Source organism: Saccoglossus kowalevskii, chromosome 6 (genome assembly GCF_978046115.1).
Source record: "Saccoglossus kowalevskii chromosome 6, keSacKowa6.1, whole genome shotgun sequence".
Taxonomy (NCBI): domain Eukaryota; kingdom Metazoa; phylum Hemichordata; class Enteropneusta; family Harrimaniidae; genus Saccoglossus; species Saccoglossus kowalevskii.
The window spans coordinates 27,897,364-27,920,065 of NC_140646.1; the positions used below are offsets into that span (position 1 = coordinate 27,897,364).

Genomic DNA, 22,702 nt, shown 5'->3' on the forward strand with positions numbered 1-22,702 from the left:
ATAAACATTCAAACTTTTAATAGTTAGAGTAGTTAACACTGACACAACCGGTATATCGCGAAATGTTATATTATAAATACCATTCCGAGTGTCTCTCACCTTACTAACTGTAACAAGACAAGGTATATTTTCAGTGTTTATTCTACTACAATCATGTGGGTCATCTGACAACTCTATTTCTCTCTGTCCTTCATCATCAACATTAATTGTGACATTTGGTATCCTGTGGTGAAAATAAACATAGTATGGTGTCACTGGTTCTGACAGTAAATGCCAAATTTATAGAACTCTATATAAACACTATCAGTATGCATAAATTTATACAAACATGACGTGATTCGAAAATAAATAATACACAGAACATCAATATAATCATATATTGTCTTCACAGATGCCCGATGCATGTAATTTTGTTTCTCATGTGACATGTGACACTACTACTATAACTGCTAAAAATATATCATACATGTTAATATAATAATTTGCTGAGTAATTTCATTTAGCCCATTATTTATTATTAGAATTTTTAATTTTTCATTATACTGAAAATCAAGAAATTTAGTAACAGTGACCATTTCACTTACCATGGGTATTTATTTTAAGACCCTGTCAAAGTGAATTTTGTCCCCAAGATATATTCATCAAATCATTAACAGTTTTAGAAGTTTAATGTGCATGTGTGTGCAAAATGATTGCGGCACATAAATTTTCTCAAACTATATTAAATTAGTCTTTGTAATTGGTGCTTATAAATTGAAAAAAGACGAATGGTACCTGAACTAGTTTTTGAATCATAAACTTCAATTGTAGGCATTTTGGTATTTTCCAATCCAAATTGACCATCCAATTAGGGTTTGACACTTACAAGGAAACAATAGACCATTTTCCGTTCACTGCGAGAATCACGCGTTATGCGTGAAATCAAACGTAAAAACAGGACAAACAAAGGTCATAGCGGCGTAGTCGTGTCAAACATCGCGTGGGATTCGACAAACGCGAAAGTATTTCGGGGACATTTCCATGCTTAATAATGTTCTGTCCACATTTGATGATAGGCAATTTCGATTAAGTAAGAGTATTCGGAAGCATTAATTCTCTGTCGAAGATCGGCCGGTCAATGTAAGCTGCGAAATAAAGAAATTCTAGTTCAAAATCAAATCGTTTGATTTTTGCGGCAGACGTTCAATGCGCGTCTTTCATGCATCTCGCGAGATCTCGCAATTGTACGGAAAATCACCTATTTCAGGACCCCACAATTTTTATTTTTATTTTTCATTTTACGGGTATTTGATGAAACCTTTCACTTAATAGCAAAATATCAAGAATTTGTTAATGCATTTTTGCTATATTGCAGTGTCCATCCCTAAGGCACTGTGAGAGTGTTGTGGATAAGGAAAACATTTAATAGTTCACTGAGCTATTAATATGTTCATAAAAGCCTCCAAATCAGTTTTCAGGGATGCCAATTATACATTTACTTTTATTTTTAGCGTATGTGCTAACATCAATGACAGAGATACAGGCTATGGTCCAAATAATTCATATTTTAATGATTCATAGTAAAATATTGCAATTTGCTTGTATTTAGTGACATGTTAGATTCTGCACCAGCCTTGTTACTCTAGAATTAAACATAGCAGTACAAGCAGATCTTACTGAACAGAACAAATATAAGAAATTCTCTACCTTGCATTATGAAGAGCTGCTTTCACCGCAACTGATGTTGCATCAAACAAATTACCTCCGCATTCCAAAACCACCACATCAACATACAGAACCCAACAAGTCTCTTTTGGCATTATGCACAACTTTTCCAAGTCCACTATGTCCTTGCTATCAAAAATTCTCTGTATTGTATTAGAAATTTCCGTTGCAAGAATTCCACCCCCACGACCTTCAAACTCAGGATCTGCATTGGCAGAGCAATCTACAAAAAATTCTAAATAACCTTCATCAGGTCTTTCTGGCTTTGGTGTTCCCATTTCAGCTTTGATCCCAACTAGGATATCTGTGTGTGACATTTTCAACCTTGCTGAACCGCTTGTATTAGACACCACGTCACACTGTAACTCCATAATTCGATACTCCTCACAAGTACGTCCATCAGTTCGCAGACCATCCTGAAGATTGAAATTACAGAACAAATTTCAGCAGAGTCTTGAGTGTTCCTCTATTATCACGAAAGGAACTAATCTAATAGAGGCCATGCAAGGCACACATATATCAAGTATCGAGGCAACTGTAGTAGCGATTTTCAATAGGAAATCAAAAATGACAAAAATATTTGCTAAAAATAGAGATTTCATGATTATGAAATTGATATGAAATGAAAAATCTGACAGAGGTCCATCCAAAGTAACTACATCCCAAATATCAAAGCAACTGAGCTGGTAGTTTTCAAGAAGAAGAATTTGAAAACAGAATTGTTGACGAACGACAACAAACAATCATTTAAATGAACAGCTCCACTCTGTCACCTTTGATGACAGCATAGCGTAGTTTTTAAGGAAACATCAAAAATAACATTTTTTACCAAAAATTACAAAAATATGTGTCAACAAGACATGACATGACATGTCATGTCATAGCCCCCGCTCAGAAAAAAATTTAAAAACTTATATTGAACTTGGTTTGTGTCAGAGTGAATTAATTCATTATGAGCTGTATTAAAATTCTGTTATTAAATGTTCAGAATTGATGTGTTATAATTTTAGGGGGTGGGGTAAAAATTTATTCATTTGGCTTTTCCGAGACAATTTATAACTTGTTAAACATATAATGCGATGTGCACTTGTAAACAATTATTACCTGTCCCTGTACCAACTTTGAACAAAACTGGATGACACATATCTGAGAAAAAGCTGTTAACAGCTAGAAAAAGCTTGTTTTTTTTAGATTTTTGAGGGAAAAAATGGCCTCCAAGTCGTAAAACTTTATCCAATCAAACAGGTCATGAATGACACTGAAAGTTGCAACATATAATTTGTCCAGTTTTTGGCATGGATGTAAATTGGCAAACATGATTTCTATGGCATTCTCAGCAAGAACACCAGAGAGCAACAAACAAGTACAACAGGTAAAATGACATGCAAGTATGCAAATCAGATCTGCAAATACCGGTATGTTGAAGAGTCAGTGTTGTGTCTGTTTGGATAAACTTCCTTGTACAACTGTATTCCTAATACAAGAACACTGTCAATCACAGAACTGTTCCAGCGAAAAACTTCTGATATTTCAAACAGTAACAGGGCAAAGATACTGTTTGTCATACAAGTACTAGCACCAGATGAAGAACTGAGTAACTGCAATGATCCTTTGTGTACATTACCTGTGTCAACAACTTTACTTCCCATGTACTTCATGTACAGATCTACATGTAGTTTATGGCCCTGAATTAGTTTCATTATCTCTAAATAAGGACAAGAGTACTTCTCATATGACAATGATACAAATAAAGTGCAAGAATCCAGAAAAATATTATCAAGTTTTTATTATCATACATTAATATTAACAAATCATGTGAAATTGAACTTTTATGTACAGAGAAACACATATTTATGCTTTGGTTGACAGCACTTCTCAAAAAAAAAAAGACGACCTGCAAAACTTTATATAATTGTCAGACATGCAGCGAATAGTATGCTTTTGTAATTTAATGCAGTTTCAGTGGCTTTGCTTTCCGAGAAAAAAATTCTGGCTCTGCACCTGAAAAAAACATTTAGTCAAAAGTAAGCAGAGGTTGTAGCATATATGCTCCCATTAGCTGTTAAATTTAATTAAAAAAGATATTTGTGTACTGTCTTTTCAGTATGAAAACATATTACTTAATATATTTATACCAGCCAGAAAGAAATTGCAAGTTTTCACTGAGCAATTAGGAATATACATGGACAACAATTGATGCATGTCTAGCAATATACTGTTTGAAAGGCTGCAAGATGTAATGAAGTAGCAAACCAATCACTACTCGAGACTGACTGGCTGGGAAACTGCACAGTACATACAAAAATGTATGCTCATGATATATGAGCAGCTCCACCAAATATAAAAATATTCTTTCCATAGTTATGACTCTAATGTGAATATGATTTTCCACTCCTTAGCAATAGTAGTTAGAGTATTGTATTGTACTGTATCGTACAAGTTTATTGTGATTCTATATGTGTTTGTAATATTATTTAGCTTTATTTAGCATTCTGTTTAGTTGGTTAACTTTACTGTATCTTAATGTAGTTTATTTTATTTTTATACGACCATAGAACAACTCACTGTAGTTTGTTTTAATGTTGAATAAAAATTAAATCAGTCACTGTATAGTGGTGATGTATTGCGCGAAATTGTTGCAAGGACAATACTTTTCTCGATTTGCGTGTCGTCGTGCGTCGATAAAAAATGCATGGAATGGTCGGCAGTATCGATCAAGTTCGTCTAGTGTGACATTCGTGGTTGGCCACAAGATGCCGTATATCGGTAATCGTTTAAATAGGCGTCAAGGAGGAGTGAAAGGCCATAATTTGGTGCTACAATAGACGTCATGAAATGTTGGAAAATTACAGTCAATCAAAAAAACTGTTCACATGACAACAACAAATATTCACTATAGATTTATTATGCATTATTTTTTTGTTGGTAGCAAATGATCACGGTACGGTAGCTTACTTGTTTTCGAAGTGTTGTAATTGTTGATTAGTACTCAGTAGTGATTATATTAACGTACAAAAAATAAATTCGTTGAAATGTTATGAAATGCAAGTAAAATTCAACTTAGTTTTATCGTAAGCAAATGTTTTCGGTTACATGTTAACGCTCGATGAGACAATATCCGCCATATTATCCATGCCCACGACGCGTGTTTATTGACCAGATAGGTCAAGTCACTAATCAACCAATCAAAATGCTGGATGGTGCCCATGTGCTCAAATTACCATAAAGCATTTAAATATGACAGTTCAGCGACCTCATGGTGAAAGCAACACGAAAGACCAGATTTACCGATGTTTTAGTGCGATCTTTTGACTTCGTTTCTCATGGGGAAAAAGGCATGATTTTTTTAATCGGATTTAGAAAAATAAATAAACGTACCGTCCCAAATAAAAATGTACCGGGTGGAATTTTTCTGTGGAAAAAATAAACGTACCGGTACGTTTATATTGGGACATTTAGCGTTGTGGGCAAGCTCTCCTGAGTAGCGACATATTTTTAACTTCGCCTATTGCGTGATCAGTGGATTACGTAAATAAACCAACACTTTCAATGAGTACATGCCGACCCAACTAAACTTGTTTATGGCTGTTTATGAACAGCTGTGGAAATCATAAACAAATGTAAATATTGCGGAAATCAAGCATGGCGATAATGATTTTGAGCGAGACAGAGTCTGGCAAGCGTCTCAGAGCAGCATTGCGCCGACACCACCACAACGTTTGAATCCCGGTGAGAGCACTGCAAACCTCTTAAGTCACGAGGTAAACTTTCAATTTACACAATACATAATCAGTTCCTACAACCATAATAAAAAGGCAGTTTTTCTGGCGAAACTCTCGCCAGGTTAGCAATAGTTTCTCACGATCACCAAACCCGAGACACAAACGATAATACAAAGTGTATAAATACCATAACAAGCACAGTTTCTTACCTTTGAAATTGACGAGACACAATTTTGTCCATAGAAGCGTTGCGCAATTAAAGATACAATTCCGGGATACAATATCCTCACAAAATTGACTGATTTCCACCGAGACGAGAACTGCATAAGCGTCATCAAAACTCGGATTAAACTCGGGTAATTTCGGGAAAAGTCGGATTTTGAAGGAAAAATGTTAAAAATCAAGGAAAAACACAGTAAAACTTTGAAGAATCGAAAAAATAACTTGATGTGCACAATAGCACCATCAATTTCTGTCTCTGTACCAACTTTGAACTGAATTGGATCACACATGTGTGAGAAAAAGCTGGTAACATGAAAATGTGCACACACATTGCACAGACACAACCCAAATTAATACCCCCCGCCCGGATCGCAGATCCGGCGGGGGCTAAAAATAGAGATTTGAACAATTGCCATGGAATGAACAAATCTGACAGAGGTTCACCCAAGGTATCTACATCCCCAATCTGATTAAAATAAGATTTTAGTTTTGGCTTTTTTTTTGTATATTTATTTTATTTTGATCTAGTATTTATTTTTTTGAAATTTCGGTAATTGCAAAAGTAGGACGGAATTAAAAGAAAAATTTCAAAATCAAAGTAAAACAATAAAATAAAAAGGCATTAATAACAAAAGTAATACAAATAAAATTAAAATAAGTTGATAGCCAAAATAATTAAAGTCCGTACGTACACTACATCTGATTTTAATCAGATTGCTACATCCCAAATAAATGGTAGTTTTCAAGAAGAAGTTGAACTCTACTCTGTCACCTTTGATGACAGAAGAGTGTAAAAAATAGTTAGAAACAGAGCATTCTAGAAGATTTGTTATTATATGGGGGTATGGATAATTAAAACATTAAAATGATAAATGTAATCTCTTCATTTACGTGGGAGAGAGCCATAAACCCATTACACAAAAACAATATTTTTGAGCTTCTTAATTTGCAAGATTTGCATAAATAATAAATTTTAATGGAAACAGAAAATCATTTGCTCATAGCAACAGCAAAACAAATTAATGTTTCTAGGTTTTGTTTTAATTTGATCAACAGTGAATGAATTTGGTTAAATGCTATCAATGGTGGTTATTTTAGCTATAGCGCCCCCTAGTGGTGATTGTTGTATTTACTGTAGTTGCTTTAGAATATGACGCCATCTAGTGGTAACATCATATCCTTGCAATACATACATCAAAACTTTCCAACCCATGCTACATGCCCATGTCAGAAATCAGAAACAGGGTTGATTACAAAACAAAAGTAATCATGCGAGACAGCTCAATAAAAAAGAGCAAAATCATTAGTACAAAGAACACAAATATGGCAATAGAAACTAGACAAAGACTAACCATTTCTTTACTGACTAATATGTTAATATCAAGAAAGAGACACTTTGTGATGGGCGTCTTTCGTGGTCAGTGATATTCACAAAAATATTTGTTCACAACTCTCTAGACCGTTTACAACTAACTGGCTTAGCAATTAATAAGAGAATTTATTACATAACCTAAACAGAAAAAAACATTGCCTTCCCTTGCCATAATTATGCATTTTTTCTATCACGGTAACTTCATGCAGGAATCCTAATCAATAAGAAGTTCTCAACTCAATTTTGCAATACTGGCAGCTGCAGGATTTTTTTTAATTTTTTTATTGACTCCCATGTGCGAAGCACAAAATGGGAGTCTTTGCAGTTAGTGTGTCTGTATGTGTGTATGTGTGTATGTGTGTATGTGTGTATGTGTGTGTGTGTGTATGTGTGTCCGACTGTTCCACTGCTATCTCAAGAACCATACATCGGTTTTTGATGAAACTTGGTGCATAGATGCTCTGGGCCAATGCGCAGATTTGATTAGGTTTTGGTAAAAATCCATGCTCGTTAATTACCTAATTTGCATGATAATTAGCTAATTTTTAGCTGTTCTATGACTGTTCCACTGATATCTAAAGAACCACTCATTGGATTTTGATGAAACTTGGTACATAGATGCTCTGAACATATGCGCAGATTTGATTAATTTTTGGTAAAAATCCGTGCATATTAATTACCTAATTTGCATGATAATTAGCTATTTTTTAGTGGTTCCATGACTGTTCCACTGATATCTAAACAACCACTCATTGGATTTTGATGAAACTTGGTACATAGATGCTCTGAACTAATGCTAGGTTTTGATTAGTTTTTGGTAATAATCCGTGGATACTAATTACCTAATTTGCATAATGATTAGTCAATTTTCGGTTTTTCCACTGATATCTCAAGTACTAATCATCACATTTCAATGAAACTTGGTACATAGATGTCATACGACACTGCACAGACCTGATAGTTTTTATGGTAATATCAGTACATATTAATTACCTAATTTGCATAATTAATTAATTTTCAGCATTTGATATAAGTAGTTAGCATTACATTTCAATGAAACTTGGTACTTACATACTCAAGGACTATGCAGAGATTGATTGTTTTCGATAAATATTTGTGCATATTAATCACCTAATTTGCATAATTAGTTAATTTTCAGCTTTTCCACGGGTATCTCAAGTACTAATCATCGCATTTCAATGAAACTTGGTACATAGATCCTTTAGGACTATGCAGAGACCTGATTAGTTTTAGGGTAAATAATTGTGCATATTAATTACCTAATTTGCATAATTAATTTTCAGCTTTTCTACTGATATCTAAAGTACTAATCATCACATTTCAATGAATCTAGAATTATGCAGACCCAATTAGTTTCCGGTAAATATTTGTGCATATTAATCACCTAATTTGCATAATTAACCAACTTTCACACTGATATCTCAGGTACTATACATCACATATCAATGAATGTACATGGATGCTGTAGGACAATAGACAGACCTGAATAATTGTGGGTTAAAATCTGTACATATTAATTACCCAATTTGCATAATTAACCAATTTTAAGCTTTCACACTGATATCTAAAGTACCGTAAAAACTCCAAAATTTCGACCGGTTTTAAATAATTGGTGTTAGATATGTGACGTGTTTTTAGAGTCAAAATTAAGGTGCATTTTCGGACGGTCGAATTTTTCAGAATAGAAATCAGCAAATGAAAAAAATGGGGATGATAGACAGTGTGCTTCATTAGTTTTTAAAAAATGCAATGTCCGTCAATTGACGTAAACTTCCTCATGTTTCACGGTAAAAGCAAAGGTCGTGGCCGAGTTGTAACTCAAAATCTAAACAAAGTCATCAATCAGTGAGTATTATGACAAGCAAAACAAAACATCAAGACGCGGAGAAGAGGTCAGCACAAAACTAATAGGTCAAAAGACAAAGCTGTCTCGCACTACCTAGAAAAACTTGCGAATGTTCGAAGTACAGGTACCCATTGGACAAAAGATGCATGGAAGTTTAGCAAACTATCTCCCCGACCCAGTGCAATGTATCCGGTTAGAATCAAAGCTCACGTGTCCCTTATTTGAGGGACCAAATTCTGCCGTAAATTTGCCCTTGGATTAAAAAATAAAATGGGATTTAAGAAAATAAAATGGGACTTTTAAGGTGTATTTTGGCGTCATTTTTCGGACATTTCAATCAATCCTGCCGGCTAAAATAGAGTCTAAGTTTTACCGTAGTCATTGACGTTTGTCTATTCAAGAGTACATGTGTATGATTTTTATCGTGACTAGCGTGAGCGGGTAAGCTTCCTTTCGAGAATGAGCTGTTATCACTGTGAACAATGTTAAATTATTCTTCAGATGACCAGTTTATTTTTTAAAAACAACTAATTTTTTTATTTAAAAAAAATCATGCCGTTTTCGCATCAAAATCCAAGCCAAAACATCGTACTACAACACCAATCTCTTCCGCATTGCGTTCAATAACATTAACATATTTAAATAAGCTATGGTAATTTGAACACGTTGGCATCATCCAGCTTTTTGATTGGTTAATTAGCGATTTGACCTATTTGACCTAAGAGAACATGGCGGATATCCTACAGCATCAAACGTTTATACGAGACCGGAATCATTCGCTTACGATGAAACTAAGTTGACTTTTATTTGTATTTCATAACCATTCAACAAATTTATTTTGTGTACATTATTATAATCACTACTGAGTACAGTAATAATCAACAATTCAGAAACGCAGCATGCCGAGATTTTTGTGTTCGTTTTTATTTCAAACTTCGTTTATTTAGAATATATTTTCGTTACCAATAAAATAAAAATCTCTCAGTCAATCAGAAACCCGGATTCATGCCTTCGAGGAAGGTCCCGTTTGAACGCTCACATCGTTTTTTTTTCGTTTGTGGGAAAACTAAAACTGGTCGCAATTTTCGAATAAGAATGAGTCGGCAATTTTTAGTGGAATCGAAAATTTGGAGGTAAATAAAACACCGAAACCCGGTAAATAAATAGGCGACCGAATTTTTAGAGGGGTCGAAATTTTGGAGTTTTCACGGTACTAATTATTCCATTTCAATGAAACTTAGTATAAAGATGCTCTAGGACAATGTACAAACCTAATTAGTTTGGGGTAAAAATCTGTTCATATTAATTCCCTAATAAGCATAATAATTCATAATTTTTTGGTTCTAATCACATTTCAATTAAACTTGGAGACATAGATTTTCTGTTACATTGCGCAGACCTCATCAGTTTTACACTCAAATCTGGTCATATTAATTTTCTGATTTGCATAATTAGTTTTCAGCTAAGTAATTTCGAATTATATTTAATGTGTCTCCAATACTCTCAGCACATGGGAGTTCTTTCTAAGCTTTCTTTGATTCCTTTTTATATTTTATATATAGGGAGGGTATATAAATAAGTACTGGTAGTAGTTGCACAGGTAGTAGTGAAAAGTAAAAGAAAAAAATATGTAATAAATAAATGGAACTTTTCTAATTATTTGGGGTTTTTAACCCTCATTTACTAGACTGCCAATTTTATTTAATTCATTAAGTTTAATTTATCCAACGTGATTTTATTTTTACGTTATACCTCAGACTAGTAATACAATTGTATTACTAGTCTGAGGTTATACCAAGCAAGATGCACTTTGTGAGGCGCCCTCTCCCGACCGTGTCTATCCCAAGAGACAGTTCAATAATATAGATCGGTATCTTAGGTAGTACGGACAGTTTTGAACTGTAAGGTGATCAGAAACATGAATAAATACTTAACAAACCTGTACACCGTGTAAAATAAAGGTTCTTTCAGCTTCACTCAACAACACGGAAGCCATGCTTGATATCGTGTGTGCACATAAATCGATGACGTCGTATCCTGGACTAAACAAAGCCCTCTATCTTTGTTACAAACGTTGATGTGGTTGTTAGTTTCTAAAACATACACTCTGCTGAAATATATGTTTATTCTTTATGTAATGTCAGAAATTACTTGCACCATGTGTAAAATAATGACTGTAATAACTAGACGACGTACACATTGTTGTAAAGATATACGATATGTCATTATTAGACATAAAATTAGGGGGTCCTAAAAGCCAATAAAACAGGCTATTCATCAACCAGCAACAAACCCGAGTAGTGGAGTTACGGAGTGTCCTATATGACTACAACTGTGGAAAAAATGCACCGAGCAACTGGTGACCGGGAGGGAACCCACATGCCTTCAATGGGAAGTCTCACCATTGAAAGTATGAGGGCTCAGAAACACAACGAGTAAGTGAACAACTCGCCAAGTTGGTTGCTGTACTTCTGTTTGTATATGAGGTTTAGTTTGGGCAGTTTAATGTTTCTTACGAAATTGGCACTATATGACAACATGTTACAGTTCTAAGAGCACGTTTAGTTTCACGTATATGTAAATTGGCAGTTTACAGTAGTGCTAGTTGTCGTTAGATGATGATGCTGGTACTTCTGTGAATATGATAAATATCTGTTTACCATTGACCACTACTGTACATTCCTAGCGTTATGCTCGATCTGACCTTCAACCTACCGGCTCTTAACGCGGAAATTATTACTACAATCTGTATACATACCATGATATTTTGTATTGCTTTGTTACATTGGCTGCCATCATTATTTTACTTTCACTCGTAGTCTATTTATATAGACATGGGTCAGAAGGCTTCGACCAAAGTTAATTTAAGATTTGACATTGTGTCAAATGCTCTGACCTTTTAGCTGTATGTTTTTAGTTTTAGCTTGATTAGGTTAAAATTAACATGAAAAGAAGCAGTGAAATTGTAAATATAAGTCCTGTCAGACGTAGTCTGAAACAGACTATCACTTGTGTTTTAGATTCTGTCCATTAGAGTCCCTCTATTTTAGAGGGACTGTGATCCATCTAAGTCCCAAAGAGTCTAAGTGTGCACCTGTCTGTCTGTGTGTTTGTCTGACATAATTTCTAGAACAGAAGTACCTAGACTGGTTTTGTTCACACTTGATCCAAAGACAAATCAAAATGAGGTACATTTGCATGTTGATTTATTTTTCATTTCGTTGACTAACTGGTGGCCTGAAAAACATCAAAAATCAACATTTGTACCTGTCATGATCAAGTGTATGACGTATTTTCTTGCCTGTTATCAGGTGCACTTTCACTGATTTTGTTTTAATTTGATACAAAGACAAGGCATAATGGTATGCATATTCTCTGAATCTTTATTATTCAAACAACCCACATGGTGATTTGATTCAAAATGTCCAAATGAATGTAGTTTATGCGTGGATGTGCAACTCTGTGCAAGATGTTAAAATAATCTTGCTGGTAGGAGATGCCACTTTGACTGAACAAAACCTGGATATAGTGCCATTTGAAATGCCATTGTTTGTAGTTAACATGCTGACCGAATATACGGTACCACCCCAACATTTAATTATACATGTACTCTGTCTACATCTTTCATTATTTATAATAGATACAGTCACTGAAAACACGACACAGACCGTCAATGGCAATGACTTGTTGTATTTAATATGCGAATGGATGGGACTGTCATGATTTTAAAAACAGCAAAACAACTACCATCTTTGCCAGCCAAAGACCATTTATTCGACCAAAACCCCTCCCTCTGAATGTGATAGCAAGGAATTGAAGAGTATAAAATTCATCATTGTCATACTTTAATTATTTGATTTCTATGGGTTCAGATGATCAGAATACCAAAAAAAAAAAAAAATGTTGGTCACTGGATGATTTTATGAGAAATGATAAAAATTATCATTTTTACACTGGTCTCAAAATTTTGTATATTATTATTGATATAAATTATATATTGTGAATACATTTAACAAAACTGGCAAAGTAATTATTAAATGAGTTTCCAGGTGGGTAATAGTTTCCCATTATATACAATGCGGTTCTATCCCATAATGCATTGCACATATATGTGCAATAAACTGATCAGCAGATGACAATTTCAATTCGGTTTAAACTACCTTAAATACATGCCTTTGCATAGACAGGTTTAAACTACCTTAAATACATGCCTTTGCATAGACAGGTTTAAACTACCTTAAATACATGCCTTTGCATAGACAGGTTTAAACTACCTTAAATACATGCCTTTGCATAGACAGGTTTAAACTACCTTAAATACATGCCTTTGCATAGACAGGTTTAAACTACCTTAAATACATGCCTTTGCATAGACATGTAATATGTACTGTATATAGAAAACACAACATTGATACAATTGAATAATCTATCTGGATAGACTCGGCTGCTATTTAACATCATAGTCCTGAACACTGCCCAGTCACAGTGGCTTTGGTTTGCAATACTCTCTCTCTCCTGTCAGTATAACCAGTGGCATACTAGTACACTGTTTGTGTTTTGTTTTTATTAACCTCGCTCTATTTACCAAAATCAAATCAAATATTTAAATTTGAATTTATACCTTGGTTACATCAAAGACACTAGTGTCTTTGGTTACATGTATGATTAAAATATTTTGCATATAATAGGTCACGGTGAATTCATTTCTACGAGTTACTATCCTATCCACCAACTCGAACCCCTCATTAAATCCATAATAATAAAATATAATAAGCTATGAAATTAACAACTGTATTCCCTGATAAAATGACCAAACTTGGTTTCATTACAAGTTCCAAACTGCAGACAAATTTGACTTATCAGTTATTGAATAATTAAATCCTCATCAATTTTTCTGATTCAAATTGATCAGTTAGGCTGATGACAGAGTACAGTTCATCAGGGCCATTCAGTTTGTGGCTCATGCTAGTAACATGTTGACATAGAATACAGGTGTTTATTGCTTGACTATTATGACCATAGACACACCTTTGTCATTTCTGTTAGCTTGCATGCACTAATACATGTAATAATCACTAAATGTAAATTCAAACTTCTTCAGAGCTTCACCCCAAAGATAACAAACAATTCAGATCATTATATGTATAAAAACACTCTCTTCATGCAGAGCCAAATGCTTATGTAAAATTCCCTCTGAGAACTAGATCTACAAAAATGCATAAAACATTAATGTCTTTGTACTCAATTTTGGTCTTTGGTCATTTTGGTTTTTGTTGCTATATTTAGTATTTTATTTTTTTATGCAGTCTTGTGCACGTTCAAAGTTCTAAAATATGAATGAACATTTGTGCTTTACTTTTGAAGCTAGATTACTGTGAAACTTTATTTTAGCTGGAATTAATTTTCGCTGAAAAGACTTTTCGGGTGTTTTGTATGGATTTTATTTTCACTGATTTTTGACTAGTTTAATGTAAAATATAGAAAAAAAAAGAATATTTGCTTGATTTTATTTTCACTGAATCATTCCTTCAGCGAACTATAGCGAAAATTTATTACAAACGAAAATAAAGTATTTTACAGTACATATCGCACATGTATACATGTATCATATTTTGCCTGTGAATGTTTTCGATCTTTATGCAGCAATTCAGTCGTAGTACAAAACTAGGTAATTTAATTATTTGTATGCAAAGCATATAATCTTTCAATTACACTGACATGTAAATCACATTATGAACCAGTTCTCAATCATTGTCAAACTATACATCAATGCCATTTCCATTCCACAGGATTATTTCAGTTCCAGAGGATTATACGTGTACCTATTCTGAAGGATTATTCTCAGATAGAAATAGTAACCTCTTTGTTTCATTTCGGGAAATAATTATAAAGAATCCAAATAATAAATTCAACCAACAAATTTTTTCACATACTGTAGAATACTTTATTTTCGCTTGGAATTTATTTTCGCTATTTTCGCTGAAGGGATGATTCCGTGAAAATAAAATCCAGCGAATATACATTTTTTCCTATATTTTACATTAATCTCATCAAAAATCAGTGAAAATAAATTCCAAGCAAAACGCCCAAAAAGTCTTTTCAGCGAAAATAAAGTATTCCACAGTATGGGACTATATTTAATTAGTCCCCGTTCTGACGCAGTCCGAAAACGGGGACTTATGTTTTGACCTCCATGCGTGTGTGTGTGCGTCTGTGCGTGCGTTTGAACCTGTATCTTAGAAATGCCTGGACCAATCTCAATCAAACTTTAAACATATATGATATCATACATATGCGCGTCAATTTGTTTCATGATCTGATTCAAGATGGCTGAATGGCGGCCATTTTTGTGCTAAAAATCATCAAAATCGAGCATTTCCCGGTTGTTTACAGATGGATTTTGTTCAAACCTTGTATATACGTTGGACATTATAGGACCTTGATGCACATTATTTTGTTTTACGATCTGATTCAAGATGGCCGAATGGCGGCCATTTTTGTGCTAAAAAATCATAAAAAGCAACCATTTCTCGGCTGTTTACAGATTGATTTTGCTCAAACTTGGTATATACATTAGACATTATGGAACCTTGATGCAAATAATTTTGTTTTTCAGATAACATTCAAAATGGCCGACTGGTGGCCATTTTGTATTGATCAATGTGGTTCTCGTGCCATATCTCCAATATATTGTTTTGACTGATTATGTTCAAATTTTAAATATTCATTATACATCATGTCATAGATATATTAGTTTGATGATCCTATTCAAAATGGCCGAATGGTTGTCATTTTTGTACTAAAAAAATCATCAAATATCAAGCATTTCTGGCATTTATGGATGGATTTCGTTCAAACTTGGTACATACATTAGACATTATGGGTTCCTGATGCACGTCATTTTATTTTTCAGATCAGATTCAAAATGGCTGTCTGGCGGCCATTTTGTTTTAATGAATGGGTTTCCAGACCCATATGTCTGACTTGTTTTGTCTGATTATGTTCAAATTTTTAATATTCATTATACATCATGTCACAGATATACGGATATATTGGTTTGATGATCTTTTTCAAAGTGTGCTATTTTTGTGCTAAAAAAATCCTCTAATATCAAATATTTCTTGCATTTATGGATGGATTTTGTTCAAACTTATAACACACGTTAGACATTACAGGTTCCTGATGCATGTCATTTTATTTTCAGATTGGATTCAAAATAGCTGACTGGCGGCAGTTTTGTTTTAATGATTGGGCTTCTAGAACCATATCTCTTTAAATACTTTGACTGATTATATTCAAATTTTATATATTCGTTATACATCATGTTATATATATATATATATACATGTGTTTAAAATGGCTGATTTTGAATGCTGAGCAATATCTCTCAATATGGACAAGTACTTGTTTGACGATCAGATACAAATGTCAATCATTTTAATGTTAAAAAATCATATTCCTGACATGGTTATATTCCAGCTATATTACTATAAACATAACTATATATCTCAAATTTGATAACTAACGGGGACTGTGCCATGCATGGCTTGTTTATAATCGGTGACATTAATAGTTACTTTATAACTTACATCAATTGCATGTTCCAGATTTTACGTGTATTTTAGGGCAGTCAGTCATGGAAGATGCTGTGCTCCTTATTGACAGTCTTGATTTCAATGTGCTTTCTAATCATCTGAGACTGAGAGACTTCAGCTAAAAGGGTGCTTCACATCAGTCAACTTTTACTGTAACTCAGCAGGTTACTCACAATTACACAGAAGGTGAAGTGATGGATTACATCAAAAACTAAACTCATGTCTGCTAAATGCCACAGCTAATTTGTGGACTTCCTAGCTTTTAAAAATTATTGATTGGTATCTCTTTCTCTTGCATGTCATTGATTTGATGACAAAATATTTTCACCAGTAGATGTGTTTTCATGTATGTGCTATAATTAGACTGTTAATCCCCCATTAGTGTACATCACAGTACAGTGTACAGACAGCTATAGTGGCACACATGCAGTACACTCCAATACAGTCCAGGCAGAACTTAACTTCCAAGCTGGCTTTCAGCTGGCTTTGTCTTTTCATTAAAAACTATAATTTTTAAAAGTGAGTATCATTGTCATCAATAATTTAAACTTATTCATACCAATTTATAAATTTCACCAATTTATATCATTTACCAATGTTATTAATGAGACAGATTACTCAATCTACATTTGTAGCTTTGTGGCAGTTTTAAAAGCAAGCTAACGTAACTTTAAGCCAGCATGAAGCTAGCTATATTGTAAATGTTAAAGTTGTAATGCCGACAAAACATAGTTTAAAGCCTTTGCAATTGTGAGTGACTTCACAAAAACATAAATCTAAAAGTTATTTTGATTGAAAGCTGACGTTATAGCAATGTTATTTATTGTCTTCACTACAATAAATCTAGTCCTGCATTGCTGTACATTGTATGTATTATGTTTTGGGTGCATAAATACAACTAACCTAGAACTATGCAATTCACTTCGACACAGTAGTAACAAGAGTAAAATGTCATGTAAAATTGTAAGTGAGGGGCATTATGACTATCCAGGGAAATGCCCAAGAGTCTGGTGTACATTTTTGTACATCTCAGAGTAATCGTAATTGAAAAAGCTTCACATCCAAAATTTATTTTGTGATATGGTGACTTGATGGCATACATTGTACTAAGATGTTGGAAGCTTTAATCACAATCAAAGCTACAGAACTACTCTGTGATGTTCAGCTATTGGATAGGTCAATGTGAATACTAAAGCTGCTGTATTTACTACAGTACACATAATACTTCAAACAAAATTTTGGACAGTACAATTTTTAAGTAAAGTTACTTTCGAACCATAAATGTACTTGTGTCCCAAATAAAAAAACTTAACCATCCCTGTTATTATTACAGTAATTCAATGAACTATGTACACCATGCATGAATCAATCAATTTGGCATGGTTCAACTAATAATATCCAATGAGCTATCGGCAAAATTTTCTACATAATTTAACAGACTGATGGAGAATAATCTACATGTAAATTACCATGGTAACATGATCATTAAATAAATCTAATGATGGTGGGTGATGTTTTTTTCTGTCAATATGGTCCAAGTTTCTTGTTTTTTTCATTTATTTACTGTTCAATAAATTACCTGATTTATGTCGCCTTGGCAACATTCAAAATAATAATTTGTTTATCTGATATTGTTCCCTTGTTTAAGTGGTGCTTGTGTTGATGCTTCAGGACATCTATATAAAATGAGTCGCATAAAATTGGCCATTCATACAATGTACCTGAAAGCAAATATCTAAGTTCATGACATCATCTGGACTTGTATCTGATACCTTACGAATGAACGATGCACTGCAAAGCTTGTGTCAGTGGACATACTAGTACATGTATCTCATTCACATTCGTTATTCTTCTGGAAAACAAACGTGGCCACCTATTCATTTCAGTTGCCATCTCTTAAGGTGATTTCGTAATGAATTGAGATCTATTCTTCTGTCATTTAGTTAGAAGACATTTTAATACAGACACAGTGAGTGTGTAGGTGAATGAAGTCTGAGTTGTGTATCCCTGGAGATGTTCAAACTTGTTTATTAATTGTAACAAGCTTTCATCTATAAATCAACATTGATCAAGAAAAATGTGTTTTCACATTCTTGGCCACTGGGAGTGTGAAAACAAAACGATCCAACACTATATATGCATTCATGTACGTGATACAGTGTAAAATGTCCTGGTTTGATGATAATAGTAGATTGGGAGTTATTTGCAAACTACTAATCAATTGTGCAATGTGTGACACATGAGCCTGAACTACAAATTGAGTAGATGAAATTGGTAGGGCACCATGTTCAACTTTAATAACAACATTGCTTTAGAAATGGTAAATAGCTGTATGCTGTATTGCTGCTGAATGTCTCCAATAACAAGCTATTTGTAGATAAGCAAATAGAATAGAATACAGAATCAAAATTTATTAACAGTTTTGTTTTTTAGTGATTTCATGCCTGAGGAAGATATTGATCTTCAATCGTCCATCTGTCTGCGTCGTTATCTTAGACATGCCCCGGCCAATCACATTCAAACTTCTCACACACTACATACATGCATGTATGCACGATAAATATGTATGTCCTTTCGTACATGATCTGATTTGAGATGGCCGAATGGCTGCCATTTTCATATGTTGAAAATTCATTAAAGTCGAGCATTTCCGCCATTCAGAAGTCAGATCTGGTGTATGAATGGATTTTGTTGAAACGTTGTAAATATGTATTTGTCGTGTAGTTCTTGTATGCAGCCATGTTCAAAAATACTTTGTATCATTTCTATCTGCTTGGTACTTGTACATTCAATGGATTATAGGGACTAGGATTACCGTAGTGATGTGGAATAATACATCCACTAATGTAATCGTTCTTGCATCTAAACTTTAAGCATGTTTTCTGTGTTTTAATTTATTTTGTTCAACATATGAGAAAGAAAAATCCCACTTTCCCAGGAACCAAGGTTGCGATTTTTCACTTTTGTTTGTCTCAAACTTCCCTGTAGCTTGTGTGTTGCAGTTGTCACACTCTGGATTGGTTTCAGTTGAATACTCTTTAGGATTAAACATTTTGGATTATTCATATTTTTATACACTGTTAACACAAACTGTATGTTTTCCATTGGTTCAATGTGTCAATATTTATTCATGTTATAATTGGTTGTTTTCATAAAAACAAATTCCCACCATAATAGGTCTATTTTTAAGCATGGGTATTGATATTCCTTATCACACTGCCCATAATTCTAGAGTTATTGTATTCATATTCCTGTACATATTACACATAATTCTCTGGTTATTGTCTTGATATTCCTGAACACAACGTCTATACATATATTGTAGTCGCCATGTTTTGAAGGTGATGTTGTTTTCTTATGGTCCCAATAAGGATTTATTGTCAAATCTTTTTCATGTTTGTCTCGATGTTTTGTAACATTAAAAGTGATATTCAGAAGAATGGAAGAGCTGTGAATATACAAAAATATTCAAATCTAGGTTAATTTTATAAGTAAGTTGGGTATGTGACTCGGGACAAGTAACAGTTTCATTGAATGCATTCTGATATTTAAAAATAATTTATTTTTAGCACATAATTTGTTATTAAATCCACCTTAATCCTCTCCTCTGGTAAACCAGAACAGATTTTCAGTTGAACACTGGATTTTGCATTGGTTCAGTCTACTATAAAAGAGATATTGTGGCTCTGTGAACCAATTCAATTTTAATAAGGTTCAAATGTCAATGATCCAACACTTGACCTTCCATAGAGAAAACATGCTAAAATGTGTGATAAAAATGTTTCCTACATTGTATATATATACATGTACAGCATTTGTAATATCCCCATGAGAATAAATGACAAAAACTGACATTGATTCATTTCATGCTCGGGTGAAAAGGGCAGTGATTTAATTGGAAGATTCCTGTTGTGGCCCACCAGTAAATCTCCTTTGGGGTCACATGAGACCATCACTAGAACGAAAATTCAATATTCGTCTCTGACTACAGCAGCGACATTTGGACATAGAGCTTAGCAATTACATGTTGTAAATCTTCACCTTTATTGAAATTCAAGGGATGTAGATTAAAATAATAAAAATTGTGGAATTGATGATTAGGAATAACAATAAATGTCTTTGCTGCATGACAGATATTCAGTTACATAAAACCTTCATGTCAGGGCAGTGTGATCCCAGCGGTATCTCCTCTGTAGGGAGTCAACACAAAAGTTCTTCTATCTCTCATTCTTTTTTGCCTTGTACATACCAAATTTACATTATAAAGTAACACACGTTTTTCTTCTCGTAGCCGTGTCGAATATTTATTTGTAATTTCTTCTTTCCCATTTGAAATGCACGACTGCATTTACAGACTGTAATACTAACTGCTGTTACAATAATTCAAATGGCTTGAAACAATTCTGTGCATGGCTAAATTATTTTTTTTTATTATTAAATTATAAATTTGAATTATTGTCGATGAGTAGGGGAATCATATTTTCAAGCAACATTCCAAACTTTTGTCAAGACTGAAAGATGGCAGTTCATTTTTTATTCCTGAAAATAGTCTCGTAAAAATTGAAGTGGTATACAGTGGGAACCAAATACATCAATACGTCTTAGTAAATTTGTGTTTAAATATGAATACATTATCATCAAAAAGTTTGATATTTATCCTTTTGTTTATTTCCCATCATAGACCTACATCTATGCAGCTTGTGCCTCTTCATCCTGACGTGGAGAAGAAAGTAGTTTTTGCTAAAACACAACGTCCACAAGACTTTTACACACGGCAGAATTTATGTTGTAGATGCTGTGGTGTTACACAAATGCTGGGATGTCATAGATCATGGTTTATACAGGCAAGTGATTTCTGATGAGCACCACTATCTCTGCATGTTTGTGGGGTAGAAGACAAGGATGTCTTTGATGTGAATTAATTTTTTTCAGAACATTACTTGAAGAACTTCTCAAGTAAAAATAATTCCCTATTCAACTCGATTTTTAACTGAATAAGATTGAAAATAAAATTTTGAGGAACATGTGCAATTATGATTAACGCATTGCCTACTGATGTCGTTATATACATGTCATGTCTGTTACATGCACATGTACTCTACCTTTAGAAACTTTCACCATGCGTTGTTTTTTAAAACAGTTTCAGAATTGTAGAATGTCGTATCTGTAACCTCAAAGTAGAGGGGCCGTCTCCTGTGCACTTGCGAGTCCTGAGCGATGATAACATATGTCAAAAATGCACTTGTTTGTAAACAACGACAAGCCTTGGACACCTGTTGCATACACAGGTGATGACTCCCTTGCTTTAATGGCTACTTTTAAAGACGATACTCAAAATGTAATGTCTCAGCTCCTCTACCTTGTAATGGCGTATCCGGAATGAAAAAAACTTGCAGTCATCATTTTCACTGTTGAAATAAATGTTCAACACACTTGAACAAGTTTTGATGATTGGAAGATTCAGTGTCTACTCTTGTGTTATTTTCACAGTGAGTGCACATTAATTTCTCGGACTAAGTGACCAAATTACCCATCAGAATCACTGCTGACACTTTCACTGTTGATTACCTTGAATTTTCCATTACACTATACCAGTTGAAAGTGATACCTTCTATAATATGAACATTAGCCAAACCCCCAATTGCATTATTTCCTTGATGTAGTCTTTCTGGAAGTTTCACGCTCTTCAGAGCAACTAACGTTACATTAAATATTTGCCAAATTATTCTCCAATTGTCTAATCTTTTGAGCATGCACGTAGGGTTACCTCCGGTAGTTCCATCGTTTAATTGCACTATCTGCCTGTCTTTGCCTTGGGACATTTTCATTTTTATAAACTAGTTTTCAGCTTTTAATTGATTTCAAACCTGGATTTTATGTGATTCATTAATTTGCTAATTGTTTAATGGCAAAGTAGATCAATCAGTATGCTTTTAGTGGTTGTGGTTACAATCAATGGCTACATGTACAGTATGTATTCATTTCAAGTTCAAATTCAAAATGTTTTGCTCACTATGCTATTTTGACATACCTAATGCAGAAACACAGGATAATATCTTCTGATTTGTTCGCTCAATATATGCACACAAACAAGTACATGTATATAATATACACTGAGAGGGTCAGTGCTCTAAAAATGATTTACATGTTCATGTTTTCTGAAATATGAATGAAAATGAAAGAAAATATTGTTCATAACTTTGGAGTCTTTGAATTATTA

The 22,702-nt window shown here is 33.8% G+C and overlaps 2 protein-coding genes across 3 annotated transcripts in view; one reads left to right on the plus strand and one right to left on the minus strand.

Moving 5' to 3' along the window:
* LOC102805387 (exosome complex exonuclease RRP42-like) overlaps positions 1-10,921 on the minus strand; it is a 14,646-nt gene extending 3,725 nt beyond the window's left edge. Inside the window, exons 1-3 of the mRNA XM_085500300.1 lie at positions 10,827-10,921; positions 1,687-2,120; positions 100-223 (exon numbers count right to left, since the gene is read on the minus strand). Of these exons, the coding sequence (XP_085356426.1) occupies positions 100-223; positions 1,687-2,120; positions 10,827-10,883 (615 nt within the window). The 5' untranslated portion in view covers positions 10,884-10,921. The remainder of the gene's footprint in view (positions 1-99; positions 224-1,686; positions 2,121-10,826) is intronic.
* A 248-nt stretch (positions 10,922-11,169) lies between these two features.
* LOC100375220 (palmitoyltransferase ZDHHC3-like) overlaps positions 11,170-22,702 on the plus strand; it is a 61,739-nt gene continuing 50,206 nt past the window's right edge. For both annotated transcript variants that reach the window (XM_085500301.1, XM_006817345.3), the window contains exons 1-2: positions 11,170-11,322; positions 21,164-21,326. In XM_085500301.1, the coding sequence (XP_085356427.1) occupies positions 11,210-11,322; positions 21,164-21,326 (276 nt within the window). In that variant the 5' untranslated portion in view covers positions 11,170-11,209. The remainder of the gene's footprint in view (positions 11,323-21,163; positions 21,327-22,702) is intronic.